General features: G+C 39.1%; 1 protein-coding gene and 1 long non-coding RNA gene across 6 annotated transcripts in view; one reads left to right on the top strand and one right to left on the bottom strand.

Annotated features, from left to right (window-relative positions):
* Positions 1 to 18,861, top strand: part of SLC26A8 (solute carrier family 26 member 8) — a 67,904-nt gene that overhangs the window by 880 nt on the left and 48,163 nt on the right. For all 4 annotated transcript variants that reach the window (XM_023624820.2, XM_023624821.2, XM_001494701.6 and 1 more), the window contains exons 2-3: positions 4,127 to 4,313; positions 9,420 to 9,559. In XM_023624820.2, coding sequence (XP_023480588.2) covers positions 4,129 to 4,313; positions 9,420 to 9,559 — 325 coding nt within the window. In that variant the 5' untranslated portion in view covers positions 4,127 to 4,128. The remainder of the gene's footprint in view (positions 1 to 4,126; positions 4,314 to 9,419; positions 9,560 to 18,861) is intronic.
* Positions 3,985 to 18,861, bottom strand: part of LOC138919644 (uncharacterized) — an 82,995-nt gene continuing 68,118 nt past the window's right edge. Inside the window, exon 3 of one of the 2 annotated variants that reach the window (XR_011430029.1) lies at positions 3,985 to 4,545. This is a non-coding gene — a long non-coding RNA (uncharacterized lncRNA). The remainder of the gene's footprint in view (positions 4,546 to 18,861) is intronic. The other variant, XR_011430027.1, reaches the window with a different exon arrangement.

Here is an 18,861-nt window from a genome sequence, read left to right as displayed (position 1 = left end):
GCTGCGGGCGGCCGGGTGCGAGGGGCCAGCCGCCCGTCACACCGGGAGGGGCTGCGTCCGTCACCGGCAGCGCCAGGCGCGCCGCGGGCGCTCGGTGAATGTTTGTGGAATGAATGAATGACAGTCGTCCCTGGGAGCTTCTCTCTCAGAGCTACTGTCTCTACATTTGAAAAGCCGCGTGGAACGGCAATGACAAGGGACAATGCGTGCGTTTTGCAAGCTGAATCCTTTCCAGCTTGGTCGTCTGCGTTGTCAGGAGGCGCAGAAGTGGTCTGCTGCGCGAGCCTCTCCCGACCGCCCATCCACCTCCTCCTGAGGCCTGACCGCCCACACCCTCCTCGTTCTTGCAGACTTACCGCTTTGGTTCATTTTGTTCTTCTGACTGAGCCCCCGCTCCCACCCCACTTGGCCCCTTTCTCTTCCTATCAAGTCCTATTTATCCGTCAGTGACCCGGCCGTGAAGCCTCCAACATCCCCACCCCCAAAATGAGCTTCTCTCTGACCCCCCACTGTTAACACTCTCACCAGGTCGCCTCAAAGTAGCTTGTTTATCTGTCTGATGGTCAGCTCCGTGAGGGCTGTCGTCTTATTAGCCATCCGCAGCCACTAGACAGAGTGACTGAAGGGTACTGAAAGCAGGGCTCTCTGCTTGTGTCTCTTCTGTATGCCACATACACTCCCCATTAAAATGTAGGTAGTAAAGGGCCAAGAGCTGTTGTTTCTGAGGGAATTACAAATGCTTGTTTTGAAATTTTGCAAGTGAATTTTACCTTGCCATGATTATAGAGAACATATGAAAGATGACCATAATAGTAATGGTCTCCAACTGGTCTTTTTGCCTCCGTCTCTCCTATCTTCCACTGTCCACTAGAATGTTCTGTGAGAATGGAAATGCTTTATACCTGCACTGTCCAGTATGGTAGCCCCTGGCTGTTGAGCGCTTGAAATGTAGCTAGTGCGACTGAAGAACTGAATTTTTTATTTTAATTAAGTTAAATTTAAATAGCCACTGGCAACTGGACAGCACAGCTCTAGACCATACCACTGACACAATTCGTCTTCCCAAAGCATGTCTCTGTGCGTGTTACTACTCCTCCTCAAACATTCTAAATAGCTAAAATGTCTAGCTTCAACCCAGCATTCAAGACTCTGCAAGAATAGTCCTCAACCTAATTTTTTGGGTTTAGCACTGACTTTACTCAGATCTATTGAATTAGTTGCCTTATCTCTGTCATTTTATCCTGTTCTCTTCCTGAAATACTTTGTTTGCCTCCCTGCTCCCAGTGGAGACAGAGTGGAGCTCAAATTCTATCTCCCCCAGGAGGCCCCTCATCCCTCTAGGTTGGGATTATTAATCCCACTCTGTAGGAGATCACATGGTATTTGGATGTGGCATCTATTTTGGACTCAGAAAGAATGGGTTCAATTCTGGCTCTGCTATTTAATTGTTGGATGACTCTGGGGAACTCACTAAATACATCAGTAAAATGAGGATAATCATTACCAGGAAAATAGCGCCTATCTCTTGAAAGGATGTGTGTGAAGAACCTGGCATATGGCTGGGCAGCAATAAATGTGAATTCCTGTCTTTCCCACCTCTAAACTCTTAGAGCAGTATATTTCGGTATTTTTGTTCTACTACATTTTGGAGACTTTGTTCTTTTGTACCCCCAGAGCACCTAGCATTCAGCAAATGTTTGTGGGACACGAAATTAACTGACCACAGGTGAAATAGCGTTCTTCACACAGGTGAAATAAATGAAGGCCAAGCGTGCATGTGGTAGAAATGTATAAAACTGTGAAAATAAAAGCAGACAAACTTACCAAAGCCTAGTCTAGTAGATGGGGGCCACCTCTTGGAATATAAATGATGTGGAATGAAGACAGTAAAATGGAACACTACTTTCTGTAACTGAACTAGTGGGATATAATACCTCCAAAGGGGATGACAACAGAAAAGTTAGCTTTGAAAGAAAGTTAGAGAAATTCTTGGGGGATAAACTATAATTCGTGATGGGAGGAGATGAGGATACTTTGTGTCTTCCACAACAAGGCTCTTGGTGCAGAGGGCACACACTGGTGGGCCACAGCCTGGATCTGGCCTGCAGAGGTGTTTTGTTAGATATATACTGTGTTTTAAAAAATATGTAAAGTAATTGACAACATTTAAAAATCAAGAGATTTCACATAAACATCTGGAATTATGGCTTCTCTTAGAAAAGATCAGATCTGGCCATGCTGGGCCCCACAGGACCCATGGCAACATTGCTGGTGCCAAGTAGCTGCTGCTGCGTTCACCGGTCCCACTGTTCCCACCCTGCTTTGATGCTCACATGTTGCCTGCTTCACACTCAGCCCGTCTTAGTGCCACTTTCAGAAACAAAGTGCTGGATTCTAGACCCCGGATCAACTCAGGATGGCAATTTTTATAATCTCAATATAATTTATAATTAGCAGGTTAATTAGGCTCTTTTAGTTGCCAGGAACAGATATATTCTAGTAATGGAAGGTTATTAAACGATTACATGGGAAAAGTGGGGGAGACTGCATCAATATTCCTACGGGTGAGGGAAGGAAAAGGGAAAATATTACTTATGTTTTAATGTACAGTTCTACCTTTTTTTAATGTAAAAGACACGAAGTACTAATTCTCTTGTGATACATTGCAAAATACCCCTTCCCTTCTCTTCTATATTCCCTAACCACATTCTCCCTTCTTTATTGAATTTGAGGTCTTTAGTTCATAGGTGTTATACAGCACACTCCTGCTACCCAAAGCTTCGAGGGTAAAAATACAATATATAACTGTGGCCCGGTTACTTAACTTTTCTAAAACCTCAGTTTTACCACCTATAAAGCGGGGATAATAGTAACACCGGGATTGTTGTGGGAATTAAATAACTCATGAAAAAATCTAGTGCAATGCTTAGTGTATAGTAAGTGTCCCATAAATGTTGGTGACAATGATACATGATCATTCTGAAGGAAAACAAAGTTGCCGATACATTAAACTTGTTTGCAGCCTTACCTACCAAAGAACTATTTGTATAATATACATAATGAGTGTTCACCTATATATTTTATAACGGAGTGATATATATATATATACTTTTTCATATTTATGAGGAAGATTTTCAGAGTTTATGCCTTTCTTATTATTCAAAAACACAGATGATCAAGAATGGTTACACTTTCTCCCAGAGATGGATCTATATCCATCCCCATTAACTTCTCCTCCTCATTCTCTTAGAAGAGCAAGACGATACAGATTTTTAAAGCTTAATGTGACCCTTAGAGATCATGTGGTCCAACCATGTCATTTTATGGACAAGGAAACTAAAATTCAGTTTCTAAGAAACTTGCCCCCACTCATACAGGTATTTAGAAAAACAGCCAGGGCTAGAACCCCAGTCTCCCGATACCCTGTGCGGCCCCGCCGTGATGCCACAAACTGGATACTTGACAGTCATTCAGGAAATGTTTCTTGAGGCCCTGCTAAGTGTCAGGCACTATTCTGGGCCCGGGGATACAGACATGAATGAGTCAAATTCCTGCCTCTTGGACTTATGTGTTAGTGTGGAAAATAGACAATGGACAAATAGGAAAATATTGAATCAGGTGCTGGCGAGTGTTATGAAGAAAAGGGAAAGGTAAAGATATGATGGATGCTATTTTACGTAGAGAAGGAGTTAGAAGGCACTGTATTGACCACTTAACCCTTAGCGTTTTCAGTGAAAATTGGTGGTTAATACTGATCTTTACCTCTTGATCATTTCCCTGCAACATAGCAACATAATTGAATATAAAGAAAACTAGGCTTCCTAGCAGGACACCTGGGTTCTAGTCCTGACTCTACTAAATAGCCAAGACTGTTTAAACTTCTGGGCTTTGGTTTCTCCATTTAGAAAGTGAGAATAATACATACCTTGCATTCTCCATAGGGCGGTTTTGAGCATAAAATTGTACAAGACACGAGAAAGTTTTAGAAAACTACAATGTATTATGCAAACATAAGATACCATTATAGGTATCTTATGATATCATTATAGGTATTTCCATAAAAATGTGCCAAGGGTCTAGATATTTTTTTAATTGTTTTTTGTCTGGTTTCTTTCCACTCATCCAGGAATGATGCAATCAGAAAGGAGCCTCCAGGGTTTTGGCTCTAGATATAGGCAAAATTCTTTCTCGTATGATGTTAAGCGCGACGTGTACAATGAGGAGACCTTTCATCAGGAGCACAGAAGGAAGACCGCTTCCTCTGGGAACATGGACATCAACATCACCACCTTCAGACACAACGTCCAGTGCCGGTGCGTTTGTGCGCTCATTCAGCTGCCGCCACACCGGCAGCACGTTCAAAACCCTACTTGATTCCTTTGGTGACTACTTCTGTCTTCCTCTTCTGAATTCTTCTCACCAGAACCCTTAGCTTCCTGAGTAATTTCTCTTCAGCTTGTGTGTGTGTGTGTGTGGTTTGTTTTGTAACACCTTCTTGATTGTAAACTTCTTGGGCATTAAGACCTTGGCTGTCCCTCACAGCATCTGGGGATATTTAATAAATACATAGTTTGATTAACCACCATTATCAGTTTAGGAGACAACAAAACAAGCAATCAGGGTGGACAAATTAATGATAGCAAAATGAGATCCTTCTCATCTCTTATCCAGCGGTGCCCACATAGTACTCATAGTCGTCAACAGAGAAGCACCACCTCTGAAAGTCACTGTGACGACATAGGTCCTTCAGTTCAGGGGCTCTTAACCTGTTTTTGTGCTATGAACCTTCTAGCAATCCAGCAAAGCTTATGAACCTCTTTTCAGAATTTCTTTTGCCTGTTTTTATTGTGGTAAATATATATATAACATAAAATTGGCCATCTTAACTACTTTTAAGTGTACAGATCAGCAGCATTAACGACATTCACAATGTTGTGCAACCCCCACCACCATCTGTTTTCAAAACTTTTTCATCACCCCAGGCAGACACTCTGTACCCATTAAGCAATAACTTCCCGTTTTCCCCTCCCCCAGCCCCTGGTAACCTCTCTTCTACTTTCTGTCTCTACGAATTGTCTATTCTAGATATTTCATGTAAGTGGAATCACACAATATTTGCCTTTCATGTCTGGCTTATTTCACTTAGAATAATGTTTTCAGGGTTCATCCATGTTGTAGCATGGATCAGTACTTCATTTCATTTTAGGGCTGATGAATGACATTTCATTGTATGTATATATCATATTTTGTTTATCCATTCATCTGTTGATGGACATTTGAGTTGTTTTCACTTTTTGGCTATTGTGAATAATGCTGCCATGTATATTGGCATAGGAGTAACTGTTTGAGTCCCTGTTTTCAATTCTTTTACGTATATACCTAGGAGTGGAATTGTTGGATCATATGGTAATTTTATGTTTAACTTTTTGAGGAACTGACAAACTTTTTCACAGCAGCTGCACCATTGTACATTCACATTAGCAATGGACAGGTGTTCCATTTTTTCCATAGCCTCTCCAACATTTGTTAGTTTCCTTTTTTTTTGTTATAGCCATCCAAGGAGGTGTGAAGTGGTATCTCATTGTGGGTTTTTTTTTTTTTTTGCATTTCTCTAATAACTAAATATGATGAGCATCTTTTCATGTGCTTATTGGTCATTTGTATATCTTCTTTGGAGATATGTCTATTTATTTCCTTTGCCCTTTTTAAAATTAGGTTGTCTTTTTGTTGTTGAGTTGTAGGAGTTCTTTATATATTCTAGATATTAAACCCTTATCAGATGCATGATTGGCAAATATTTTCTTCCAATCTTTAGGTTGTCTTTTCACTCTTTTCACTCTGTTGATAGTGTCCTTTGGTGAACAACAGTTTTTTTTTTCCCCAAGGAAGATTAGCTCAGAGCTAACATCTGCTGCCAATCCGCCTCTTTTTTTTTTTTTTTTTTTTTTGCTGAGGAAGATTGGCCCTGAGCTACCATCCGTGCCCATCTTCCTCTATTTTATATGTGGGACACCTGCCACAGCATGGCTTGATAAGCAGTACATAGGTCTGCACCCAGGATCCAAACCAGGAAATCCCACCCACTGAAGTGGAGTGCATGAACTTAGCTGTGCCACTGGGCTGGCTCCCTACTGTTTTTAATTTCAATGAATTCTAACATCTATTTTCTTTTCTTTTTTTTTTTTGCCTGTGATTTTGATGTCTTCTTTAAGATACTATTGTGAAATCCAAGATCATGAGGACTTTCCCTTATGTTTTCTTCTTTAACTCTTAAATTTAGATCCTTGATCCATTTTGATTTAATTTTTGTATATGGTATAAAGTAAGGGTCCAAATTCATTCTTGTGCATGTGGATATCCCATTTTCCCAGCACCATTTGTTGAAGAGGCTATTCTTCCCTCATTAAATGGTCTTGGCCAGAATATTTTTTAATGCATAAAATATATAGGATTATAAAAGAAACCAGTTATACTGAAATATAATTGTCAAAATATGAAAAATTCCAAAATTATGTCATTTCACACAGTGGGTCTAATAACTACCGTTATTTCAAAGTAGTGATGAATATAAATGATATTTTAAGATATCTGTAGCAATTTTAATGTAATATGAAAATGTTTGTGATTTCTAGTGGTGACGGTCAAGTTCTGCTGGTACTGCTCTGGTTTGTTGTCAATGTTCATTATTGAGAGAAATACTAAGTTTCAGTTAGGAGGTTAGTGAAAATAAAGATATGATTTTTCCTAAGTTCACATACCCCCATGAATTCTATCTACAGACCCCTTGGAGATCCACTGACCTGAGAATAAGAACCCTTTGTGACCTACAGCACACTATGAACCCTAATCACTCAAGTTGTCCTCACTCACACACTGGCTTTATTAGTCTCTCTCGTCTCTTGATTTATCACCCACAATTGGCATGTTTCTGGTGACGAGTGAGGAAGGCCTGCACACAGCTCTATTGCAAACCTTCCTCTGTCTGGGGCTCTCTCTTCTCCTTTGTCCATGTCCTGTCTCTTGCAAGTTGTGGTCTCGTATGTCCCTCCCCAGACTTCCATCACTACTTACATTTTCTCTGCTCCAGGATGGGTCAGAGGTCAATGTCAAAGACGCCATCTGGGGGCCACATTGGCTTTGTTTCTGACAAAAGGATAGTCTTTGCCTGACTTATACCTCATCATAAACAAGTACTACCAAAGAAGTTCAAGCTGACTCCCGTCCGCCTGACCCGTCCTTAGACACTTATGTCTGACCCGTCCTGCCTCCCCTGGGCTTTTGTAGCCGCTCTCCTTCCCTGTTTCTACAACAGACAGTTACATCCACTTCTGAACTTTAACCTGAAAGGGAGCACAGCACTGTGGTTAAGAGCAAGACTCAGGAGCCAGAGTGCCTGCTTGTGAGTCCCAGTTCTGCTGCTTCCCAACTGTGTGACCTTAGGTAAGCTATCCAGCCCTACTGTGCCTCGGTTTCCTCATCTGTAAAATGGGGGTGATAATAGCACCTACCTTGTAAGGCGATTATGAGGATTTAAAGAGTACTTATAAAACACCTTGCAAATAGAAAGCACTATATAAATGGGACTTTTTTTAGTAAAAAAAGTAGTCTTGTAAGTCCATCTCTTCCTCTCTGTAGAAAACCTCATCTCTTTCCTCATTTTCTCCCTTTTAGTTAGCAAGTGCAAATGCTCCCTTTCTTGTCAAATCTCCCCTGTGCTTTCACATGGCCTCTGACATTCCTCGCTTTTAGGATGCCTTAACTAAAATCCAGATTCATGTTGAAATGCTTATCCTATTTCCCCACCAGCTTCAATTTCTATTCCTCTATATTCCTCTAACTCCTTCCTTGATTCCTTTAAGTGTTAGATTCTCATCATTCCGTGTCTATTTTATTTTTTGCCATGCTGAAGAGCTTTGAGGACTCTGCCTAGGGTGGCTAGTCTTCTGCCAAGTGGCACGTGGAGAGGAGGGGAGACTGGAACAGGTGCAGGATGGCATTGTCCCAGTGCCATGCTCTGCTCTCCCTCACAGAGGGCAGAGTTGGAGAGAGCGCGCTCTGTGCACCTGCCTAACACCCAGGGACTCTCATATAAATAGCAATGTGATGTTCCTTCCAAACCAATGGTTTTGCTTCTGGCTCCTGAGCAGAATTTAACAGCTGTCAATAGGAACCATGGCAGTAATAGAGTGGACAGAACACTGACGAGCTGGTTTCTAGGCCCCTCTCTGCCCACACTTACTACTGTGACCTTGGCGAAGTCACTTACACTTATTTGGCCTTAACTACCTTAGGGATAGTAATGCTTATAGTTGTGAGAGTCAAACGTGTGTGCAATTACTTCTTTTCTGAGCATGCATTTCAGGCGTGCATACGCTGAAATTATATTTGTTGCTAGAGTCAAAGCCCAATTATCCAACGACCGCTCCTACATGAAAAATCTTTATACTCTTTGCTTTCGGCCCATACTAAAATGTCCATAGCAAAAAGCGTTTTAAAACCAAATTCGTTTTACTGATTGATTGATTGATTGATGTTGATTCTGCTGTTTTAGATGATCTAAAGGTTAAAGTAGGTTTTCTCAGTCTCAGCATCTTTGACATTTTGGACCATAAAATTGGGCTGTCCTATACATTGTAGGATGCTTAGTAGCATCCCTGGCTTCTGCCCACTAGAAGCCAGTCATGATAATCAAAAATGTCTCCAGACTTTGCTAAATGTTACCTCGGGAACAAAATTGCTTCTGGTTGACATCCACTGGGGTAAAGAATAATAAAGCCTTATTTTATTGCCTTTTCTTTATGTGGCTAACTCCTTAAGCACGGGGCTCCATATTCTATACTTTTTATAAATTTCTACACATTACAGGTCAAAGCCATAAAGAGTTAATATTTGGTAAAAAATTTTAGTATATGGGAATGATGTGTATGTGTTCATTGCTCCTGCCAGCCACCAATGTCACATCTCAGAAGCTGTCCTTATCAAGGGAAGGCAACAACAGTCCATTTCTCTGCTGGAAAATTGGTAGGTTTAATTCTTTCCAAACATTCTGTAAAAACAAAAACCTGATGGGTACGCTGGACTTACAAGACTTATTTCTTGTCATATATATGGCACTGGTTCTCAAACAGGGGCGATTTTGTCCACTAGGGACCATGTGGCAATGACTGGAGACATTTTGGGTTGTCACAACTGGGGTGCTACTGGCATCTAGTGGGTAGAAACCAGGAATGCTGCTAAACATCCTACAATGCACAGGACAGCCCCACAACAAAGAATTATCCAGTCCAATATGTCAAAATGTCAATGGTGCTGACAAGAAACTCTGCTGCACGGGAAGAATTATGCACTGTGCCTTCTCTTGGCTATGTGGCCGTTGTCTTTGGAGAACCTAATCAAGTCTCTGTTCTTCTCTCTCACAGCTGCTCATGGCACAAGTTCCTAAGATGCATGATTACAATCTTTCCCTTCCTAGAGTGGATGTGTTTGTATCGATTCAAGGATTGGCTTCTTGGAGACTTACTGGCCGGTATAAGTGTTGGCCTTGTGCAAGTTCCCCAAGGTAAGGAAGATATGAAGCCTTTCACACACAGACAATACATCAGACTTTTCCACTTGCCCAGAGTAAACAATTACTTGTGTTAGATGAATAGAAGAACATGTGCATTCCTTTCACTCCATTACCATTTATTCCCTTACCTGCCAGATTTTGAACTCTTCCAGGGTGGTTCCAAAAGACTCAGTTTAGTTTAGACCCCTGAATAATTTCAAGAGTATTTGCAATGCCTACTCATGGTCATTTTTTGTTTAACTAGTCATTTCATACTCACGTGGCTACAATAGACCTCACTTGGCATTGATTTTACTTAGAAAGGTGAAGGATAGAAAACACAGCATGCTAACATCACTTCACAAGCCTCACACCCAGCAGTCCAGGGGCTACTCTCTGGTCTTCCAAGTGGCGGTTCTGACATAAGACAGCAAGGTCACACAGATAGACACAGGAGTTGTCTAGGCTGTAGAAACCTCGCTTCCCAAATAGGAACCAACATCTCTTATAATTCATGTAACTGTTGCTTCCAGGGTCCCATGAGTGACACGCCCGGTTACAGGAGTCATTGTGCTCAGAGAAGCTCAAAGCTAGGGCTTCCCACTGGATAGTTACCTTTCATTCACAGTCCTCTTGCTCTAGATAGAGTTTACTATTTAGGCTCATTACTACCACAACCAATGTTGGCTGGTAACACAGCTGACATTCTACCATTGTCAGGTTTCCAGAGAAACAGAGCTAGAAAGTTAACCCAAGATCAAATTTATCCACAGAGAAAGAGAAAGGATTTTGTTAATCTTTTACTCACGGTAGTTCACAATTCCCTACGTAGTCTTTAGACACCGCTATTTCTCTATTCTTCTGGGGCCAACAAGGCAGGATTGAAACTTGTGATTGTACAGGTTGTATAAAGAACGAAAGACACCAATCAAAGGGGCAAGTGGTAGCTCAAGTCCAACCCTGGCACACGACTGTTAGTTGGAGAAAAAGCATCCCTTTTTAAAAAATTAATTCTTTATCATACAGTAAAATTGATTTTTTTCCCTTTTGGTGTACAGTTCTATAAATTTAAGCACATGTATAGATTTGTGTAACCAACACCACAATCAAGATACATAACAGTTCCATCAGCCCCAAAACTCTCTGGTACCATCCCCACTTTTTAGTCACATTTTTCCCTAATCTTTATCCTCTGGCAACCACTGATCTGTTCTCCATCACCATAGTTCTGTCTTTTTGAGAATATCATATAAATGGACTTATACAACATGCAACTTTTGAAGGCTGGCTTCTTTAATTCAGCTTTATTTCTTTGACATGAGTGCAAATTGTTACATGCATCAGTAATTCATTCCTTTTTATTGCTGAGTAATAGTCCACTGTATGGCAGTATCACAGTTTATTTATCCACTCACTTGTTCATGGACATTTTGTTTCTAGTTTTTGGCTGTCACAAAGTTGCTATGAACATTCATGCACAGGTTTTTGTGTGAATGCAGTTTTCATTTCTTTAAGGTAAATCCCCAGGAATGGTATTGTTGGTCATATGGTAAGTGTATGTTTAACTTTATGAGAAATTGCCAAACTGTTTTCCAGAGTGGCCGTGCCTACCGTTTTACAGCCCCACCAGCAATGTATGAGGGTTCTAGTTCCTCCAAACTCTTGTCAGCACTTGATATTGTCAGCATTTTTTAATTAAACTTTCTATTTTGAGATAATTATAGATTCACATGCATCTGTAAGAAACTACAGAGAGATCCTTTGTATCCTTTACCCACTTTCCCCAGAGGCAACATCCTGCAAAACTGTAGCTCCATCTCACAACCAGGATATTATCATCGATACAGTGAAGATACAGAACATTTCCACCACCACAAGGATCCCTCATGTTGCCCATTTGTAGTCACTCCTGCTTGCCTCCTGCCCCATCCCCTGCTTAACGCCTGGCAATCATTAACCTGTTCTTCATTTCTATAACGTTGTCTTTTCAAGAAAGTTATTTAAATGAGTCATACAGGGATTGGCTTTTTTCACTCATCATAATTCTCTGGATATTCATCTAGGTTGTTATGTGTGTCAATAGTTTATTCCTTTTTATTGCTGAGTAGTATTCCATGGTGTGGCTCTACCACAGTTGGTTTAAACACTCACCCACAAAGGACATCTGGATTGTTTGCAGCTTTGGGCTATTATAAATATAGCTGCTATGGACATTCGTGTGTAGGTTAATGAACACAAGTCTTCATTTCTCTGGGATAAATGTTCAAGACTGCAATTGTTGGATTGTATAGTAGTTGCATGTTTAGTTTTTTTAGAAACTGCCCAGCTGTTTTCCAGGGTGGCTGTATCCTTTTACATTCCCACCAACAATCTGTGAGTGATCCAGTTTCTCTGCATCCTCAGTAGCATTTGGTATTGTCACTGCTTTTTATTTGAGTTATTCTGATAGGTGTGTGGTGAAATCCCTTTGTGGCTTCAGTTTGCATTTCCCTGATGGCTAATGATGTTTAACATCATTTCAGAGACTAACTTTCTATCTCTATATTTTAATGAAATGGCTCTTCATGTCTTTTGCCCATGTTCTGATGGAATTGTTTGCATTTCTACTGTTGAGTTTTGAGAGTTCTTTATATATTCTAGGTACTAGTACCTTTGTCTTTTATGTTTTGCAAATATTTTCCCTCAGTCTGTATCCTGTCCGTTCATCCCCTTAACAGAGTATTCACAGAGCAAAAGTTTTAATTTTGTGGTCTAGTTTTTAGTATCTTTCATTTTAGCCATTCTGAGAGGTACGTAGTGGTATTTCATCATGGTTTTAATTTGCCTTTCCCTAATGACTAATGAGGTTGAACATATTTTCATGTTCTTTTTTGCTATCCTCATATCCTCTTTGGTGAAGTGCCTGTTCAAGTCCTTTGCCCATATTTTAACTGGGATTTTTCTTTTCCTATTGTTAATTTTTGAGAACTCTTTATATATTCTAGATATAAGTCCTTTGTCAGACTTCTGATTTGCAAATATTTTCTCTCAGTCTGTAGCTCATCTTTTCATTCTCTTACAGTGTCTTTGACAGAGCAAGAGGTTTTAATTTTGATGAAGTCCAATTTATCAGTTTTTTTCCTTTTATGGATTGTGCTTTCCTTACCACATATAAGAACTCTTCATCTAACCATAGGTCATAAAGATTTTCTCCTATGTTTTCTTCTGAAAGTCTTACATGTTTCACATTTAGATCTATGATCCCTTTTGAGTTAATCTTTATGTAAGATATGAAGTTTGGGTAAAGATTTATTTTTTGTTACATTTTCAACATCATTTTTAAAGAAGACTACCCTCCATTTAATTGTTTTTTCACTTTTGTCAAAAGTGAAATAGCCGTATTTTTGTGGGTCTGTTTCTGGATTCTCTCTATTCTGTTCCATTGATGTATGTGTCTATCCTTTTGCCAATCTCATGTCTCAATTACTGTATCTTTATAATGAGTCAAAATTGGGTACTGTGACTCCTCCAACTTCGTTCTTTTTCAAAATTGTTTTAGCTATTCTTCCATATCAATTTTAGAATCAGCTTGTCAACATCTTCAAAAGATCCTCCTGACATTTTGATACCTTTTGCATTAAGTCCATAGATCACTTTGGGGAGAATTGATAACTTTATTATGTCGAATCTCCAATAAATGATTACAGCATGTCTCTCCATTTATTTAGGTCTTCTTTGATTTCTTTCATCAGCATTCGTAGTTTTCAGCATACAGATTCTGTACATGTTTTGTTGGATTTATACCTAAGTATTTCATTTTGGAGGAGATATTATATATGGTAATTAAAAACATTTTTAGTTTCCAATTGTTCATTGTTTGTGTATAGAAATACAATTGATTTTTGTGTGTTCACCTTGTATCTTGCATCTCACTTAATAGTTCTAAGAATCTTTTGTAGATTCCCTGGGATTTACTACATTGATAATCATGTCATCTGTGAATATGGACAGTTGTGTTTCTTTCTTTCTAATCTGAATGGTTTTTATGACTTTTTCTCGCTTATGTACTGGCTAAGACTTCCAGTACTATGTTGAATAAGAGTGGTAAGAATAGACATTCTTGGGTTGTTCCTGATCTTAGGGGGAAAGCATTCAATCTTTCACCATTAAGTATTATATTAGCTGTAGGATTTTTGTAGATGCCTTTTATTAGACGGAGGAAGTTTCCATCTATTCTAATTTGCTGAGAATTTTTATCATGAGTGGGTATTGTATTTTGTCAAGTGCTTTTTCTGCATTTATTGATATGATCATGTGGTTTTTCTCTTTAGACTTGTTAATATGGTGGATTTCATTAACTAATTTTAAAATATTGGATTAGCCTTGCATTCCCAGAATAAAGGAGTACCTTTCAGAATTTCCATGTGGGAGCTGCAAACCAAAATCCTCCATTTGTATGAGAATATTCACTTCCAGGAAAGTATCAGACAGTCTCTAGCATTCCTGTGGTGCTGCAATGAGAGACCTGAACTCTTGGCATTGATGCTTTAACTATGAGTCCCCTGCTGACTCCCACTCATCAAAGGTCTTTCATTTGTGGTCAAAGTTTGAGGACATCCCATTCACAAATTACCAAGTCATCAGTGTAATTTGGTACCAGAATAAGAATGGCATTAGGATGTATAAGTTTACCTAGCATCCAGCACAGTATCTAGTAAAGTAGGTACTCAAGACATTTGTTGAATAATAAGGATTACATCACCATATGAATGAATGAAGCCAAGAAACTCTTGCTAACTGACTAAAGAATTGTGTATTACTTTAAGTAGTGTACATAATGAAATAATCTGCAGTGTAAATAATTCAAAAGTTTTACTTACAATTGAACAGGCAGGACCTAATGACTTAATAATTTTCTGCAAATGAAACAAAAATACTGCATAGTGAAGACCTTATTAAAAAGGTACTAGATCTCCCTTACAGTGAAATTCCAGTTTATAAATGTAAAAGAAAATAGAAAATCACCATTAGGGAAACACCACAGTAATAACTGTTGTAGTTAAATCCACGAATAGATGTTAAAATTAGTGGGTGAAACTTTGCCAACTATGTAATGGAAATTGCATCATTTCAAAGTATCTTCCTCAGGTACTTATTAACCACTCCACTACTGATGATGCGTGAAGAAGGACACAGCATCATCTCTGTAGTATTCTCACCAAAATGTACAACCTTAGTACAATCATGAGGGAACCTAGGACAACCACAAATTGAGGGTCATTTGGCAAAACAACTGATCTATTAATACTCTTCCAAAGTGTCAAAGTCAAGAAAGACAAGTAAAGACTGAGGAACTGTTACAGATTGCAGGACTAAGGAGAAACAGCTAAATGGAATGTGGGACTCTGGACAGAATCTTGGAACAGAAAAAGGAAATTAGCGGGAAAGCTGATGAGATTCAAATAAAGTCTTTAGGTGATTTCCAATGTTAATATCCTGATTCTGATAATTATACTGTGATTATGTAAAATGTTAACATTAAGGGAACCAAGGGAAGGGATATACGGAAACTCTCAGTATTATTTTTGTAACTTTTCTGTAGGCCTAAAATTAGTTTAAAATTTTTTAAAAATTCAGGCACTGGAAAGTTTGGAAACTTGGTTTCCCTCTATTTCTCCATGGACTAATCTTAACTGAGACTAGACAACTTAATTCTCAAGCTGTTCCCAAGTAATTCTCTCACTTTCCCTGAATTGGTAAGTTATTTGAAACCCTACATTTCTAAAGACTTTCTCTTCATGCTACATGTTGCTTATCAAAAGTAAATAGGGGCTGGGGCTGACCCCATGGCCGAGTGGTTAAGTTCGCGTGCTCCGCTGCAGGCGGCCCAGTGTTTCGTTGGTTCGAATCCTGGGCGCGGACATGGCACTGCTCATCGGACCACGCTGTGGCAGCGTCCCACATGCCACAACTAGAAGAACCCACAACGAAGAATACACAACTGTGTACCGGGGGGCGTTGGGGAGAAAAAGGAAAAAATAACATCTTTAAAAAAAAAAAAAAAGTAAATAGGGGCTATTCAACGTTAGACTGGAATTCACAGGCGTTTATTAAAGCAAGAAAAAGAAATATAAGGCATAAGGATTGTAAAGGAAGAAATAAAACAATTCATAGAGGATAATTTTTTATGTAGAGAATTCAAAAGTTTACAGATAAATTAATAGAATTAATAAGATTTCATCAAGGTTGCTGGATACAAGATCAGTATATAAAAATCAGTTATATTCTTGTGTACCTACAAGAAACAAGAAGTGAAAATTTTTAAAAAGATAGCGTTTACCAAAGTATAATAAATATGAAGTAAATTGCAATGAAACTACGGTGTGCAAGACCTCCAGAGAGAAATTACACAACTTCACTGAGTAATATTAATGAGGACCTAAACTAATTGAAAGATAGCATGTTCATGGGTTGGAAGACTCAATACTTAAAGATCTCAGTTCTCTCAGAATAGATTTATAGAGCCAGCCCTGATGGCCTAGTGGTTAAAGTTCGACACACTCCTCTTCCGTGGCCCAGGTTCTGTTTCTGGGCGTGGAACCACACCACTCATCTCTCGGTAGCCATGCTGTGGAAGCAGCTCACATAGAAGAACTAAAAGGACTTACAAGTAGAATATACAACTATGTACTGGGGCTTTGGGAAAGAAAAAAAAATATATATATATAGAGAGAGAGAGTATTAAAATAGATTTATAGATTCATTACAATCTCACTGTAAATCCCAACAGGATTTCTTAATGGAACATTATAGGCAGACTCTAAAATGTGTATGTAAGTATGAAAAGCCAAGAATAGCCAAATTCTTTTGAAGAAGAACAACATGGGAGGACTTGCTCCTCCAGCCATCAAGACTTAATATAAAGTTATAATATTTAAGATAATGTCCATCAAAAGTAGAAAGAATAAATAAACATTCATATATGCGGATACTGAAATAGACAGAATACGAGCAATCTCAAGCAACTCACCACAATGTGGAAGACTCTTATATGCATAATATTGAGCAAAAGAAGCAGAAATAAAAATTACATACAGTATAACTCCATTAATATAAAGTTCAAAAGTGGGCTGAACCAAACTACATTGTTTAGGGATATGTACACTACTGGTAAAACTATAAAGAAAAGGAAAGAAATTATTATTACAAAAGCCAAAATAATGAATACCTCTGTGGGGAGAGATGGGATCGTGATCAAAGACCTCTGTGGTGGTTGCATAAATATTTATTAAGCTCAACATCTATGTTAATGTATTTTCTATGTATATATTATATTTCACAATAAAAATGGAGATTACCAAATTAATTATCAAAATTATTACTAAACTAATTACTAAAAAAAGTAATTAAGGGAGCCAGCCCTGTGGCTGAGTGGTTAAGTTCACGTCCCCTGCTTCAGCAGCCCAGGCTTCACCAGTTCAGATCCTGGGCAGGGATCTACACACCGCTCATCAAGCCATGCTGTGGGTGGCATCCCACATGGAAGAACCAGAATGACTTACAACTAGGATATACAACTATGAACTGGGACTTTGGAAAGAAAAAAAAAAGAGGAGGATTGGCAACAGATGTTAGCTCAGGGCCAATCTTCCTCACCAAAAAAAAAAAAAAAAAAAAAGTTAATGCAGTGTGGTGTTGCAGAGATAGACAACTAGGGCCAATGAAACAGAAGAGTCACATGTGTATAAGTTTCATGGTTTATATGAGGTGTGTCACTATAGAAACACTTTTCAATAAATGATGTGAAACAATTGGACACTTATGTGAAAAAACAATTTTTAGACCTCTGTGTCACACCATACACCAAAATCCATTCCTGGTAGATTAAAGACCTAAATGTGAAAGGTAAAACAATAAAGATTTTTTGGAATAATATATCTTCATGATCTTGAGGTAGAAAATGATAAAGCACTAGCATAAGAGGGAAAGACTGGTAAATTGAATTAAGTAAAAGTTAAGAACTTTTGCTCATTCAAAGACAGCATAAAGATGGAAAAGCAAACCACAGAATGGGAGAGATATTTGTAACACATATACCCAACAAAGGATTTAAATCTATTCTATGATATACTCCTACCAATCTGTAAGGAAACAACTCAATAAGGCTGTCAACGCTATTGGTAATCAATGAAGTGAAAATTGAAATTAAAATGAGTTACACACCAACTCATACACACTGAAATTGAAAATCTGACAGTATCATGTGCAAATACAGATGTGGATGGGAACTGTCATACCATGCTGATGGGAGTGTAAATTGTACAACCATTAGGAAAATAGTTCTGCATTCGCTGGTAAATGCCCCAGCAGTTAGGCTTCTGAAACTTATGTAATATATAATCTGGAGGAACTCATACATCTATGCGCCTAGAGCCACGTACAGGAATATTCACAGCAGTATTGTTCGTCAGAGCCCCAAACTGGAAACAAAGACAGGAGACCATGCAAGCCTGGAGACAAAGAGAATGGGGAAATGGCTGCCTTGCTCCTGATGGCTTTTTAGTTCTGGTTCCAGTCTCTGATAAGGCCCAACTGCCTTTTGTACTCTTTTGATAAATTTCCTGTTTTGCATATGCTAATTCAAGCAGATTTCCTGTTTCTTGCAATCAATAGAGCCTTGCTTAGGAAAAAAAATGGGAAAGGGGAACCCATAAATTACAAGACTTGAGACACGTCAACAAATTTGAGGACCTTATTTGAGTCCTGATATAAACACAAAGATTGTAAAAGAAAGCACAACATATAATAGCAAATAATTTTTTTAAAGATCACCCCAAAACCCACCATACCTCTGGCTCAGGGTCTCATGATGTTACAGCCAAGCTGTGAGTCATCTCAAGGCTTACGGGGCTGGATGCTCAGCTTCCAGCCTCACTCATGTGTTTGCTGGCAGGCCTAAGTTTCTCGCCATATGGTCCTCTCCATGGCTTGCTTGGGTGTCCTCACAGCATGGCAGGGTAGAACCAACTACTTGTGTGGGGCCCAGTGTGAAATGAAAATGCAGAGCCCCAGTTCAAAATTTATTGAGAATTTCAAGATGGTCAGAGTAGAGCATTAATCCAAGTGTGGAACCTTCTAAACCTAGGGCTTTATGTGACTGCATAGGTCACACACCCTTCAAGCCAACTCTGATAGCTGGTGACCTAAATGAAAGAGAGAGAGAGCCCGAGAGTAACCAGAACAGAAGCCACAGTCTTCTTGCAACCTAAGCTCAAAAGTGACATCTTATCATTTTTGTTGTAGTCTATTTATTAGAAGCAAGTTACTAGGTCCAT

Source organism: Equus caballus, chromosome 20 (genome assembly GCF_041296265.1).
Source record: "Equus caballus isolate H_3958 breed thoroughbred chromosome 20, TB-T2T, whole genome shotgun sequence".
Taxonomy (NCBI): Eukaryota; Metazoa; Chordata; class Mammalia; order Perissodactyla; family Equidae; genus Equus; species Equus caballus.
The sequence above is the reverse complement of the archived record's forward strand: the minus strand, read 5'-3'. Positions and strand labels throughout refer to the sequence as shown.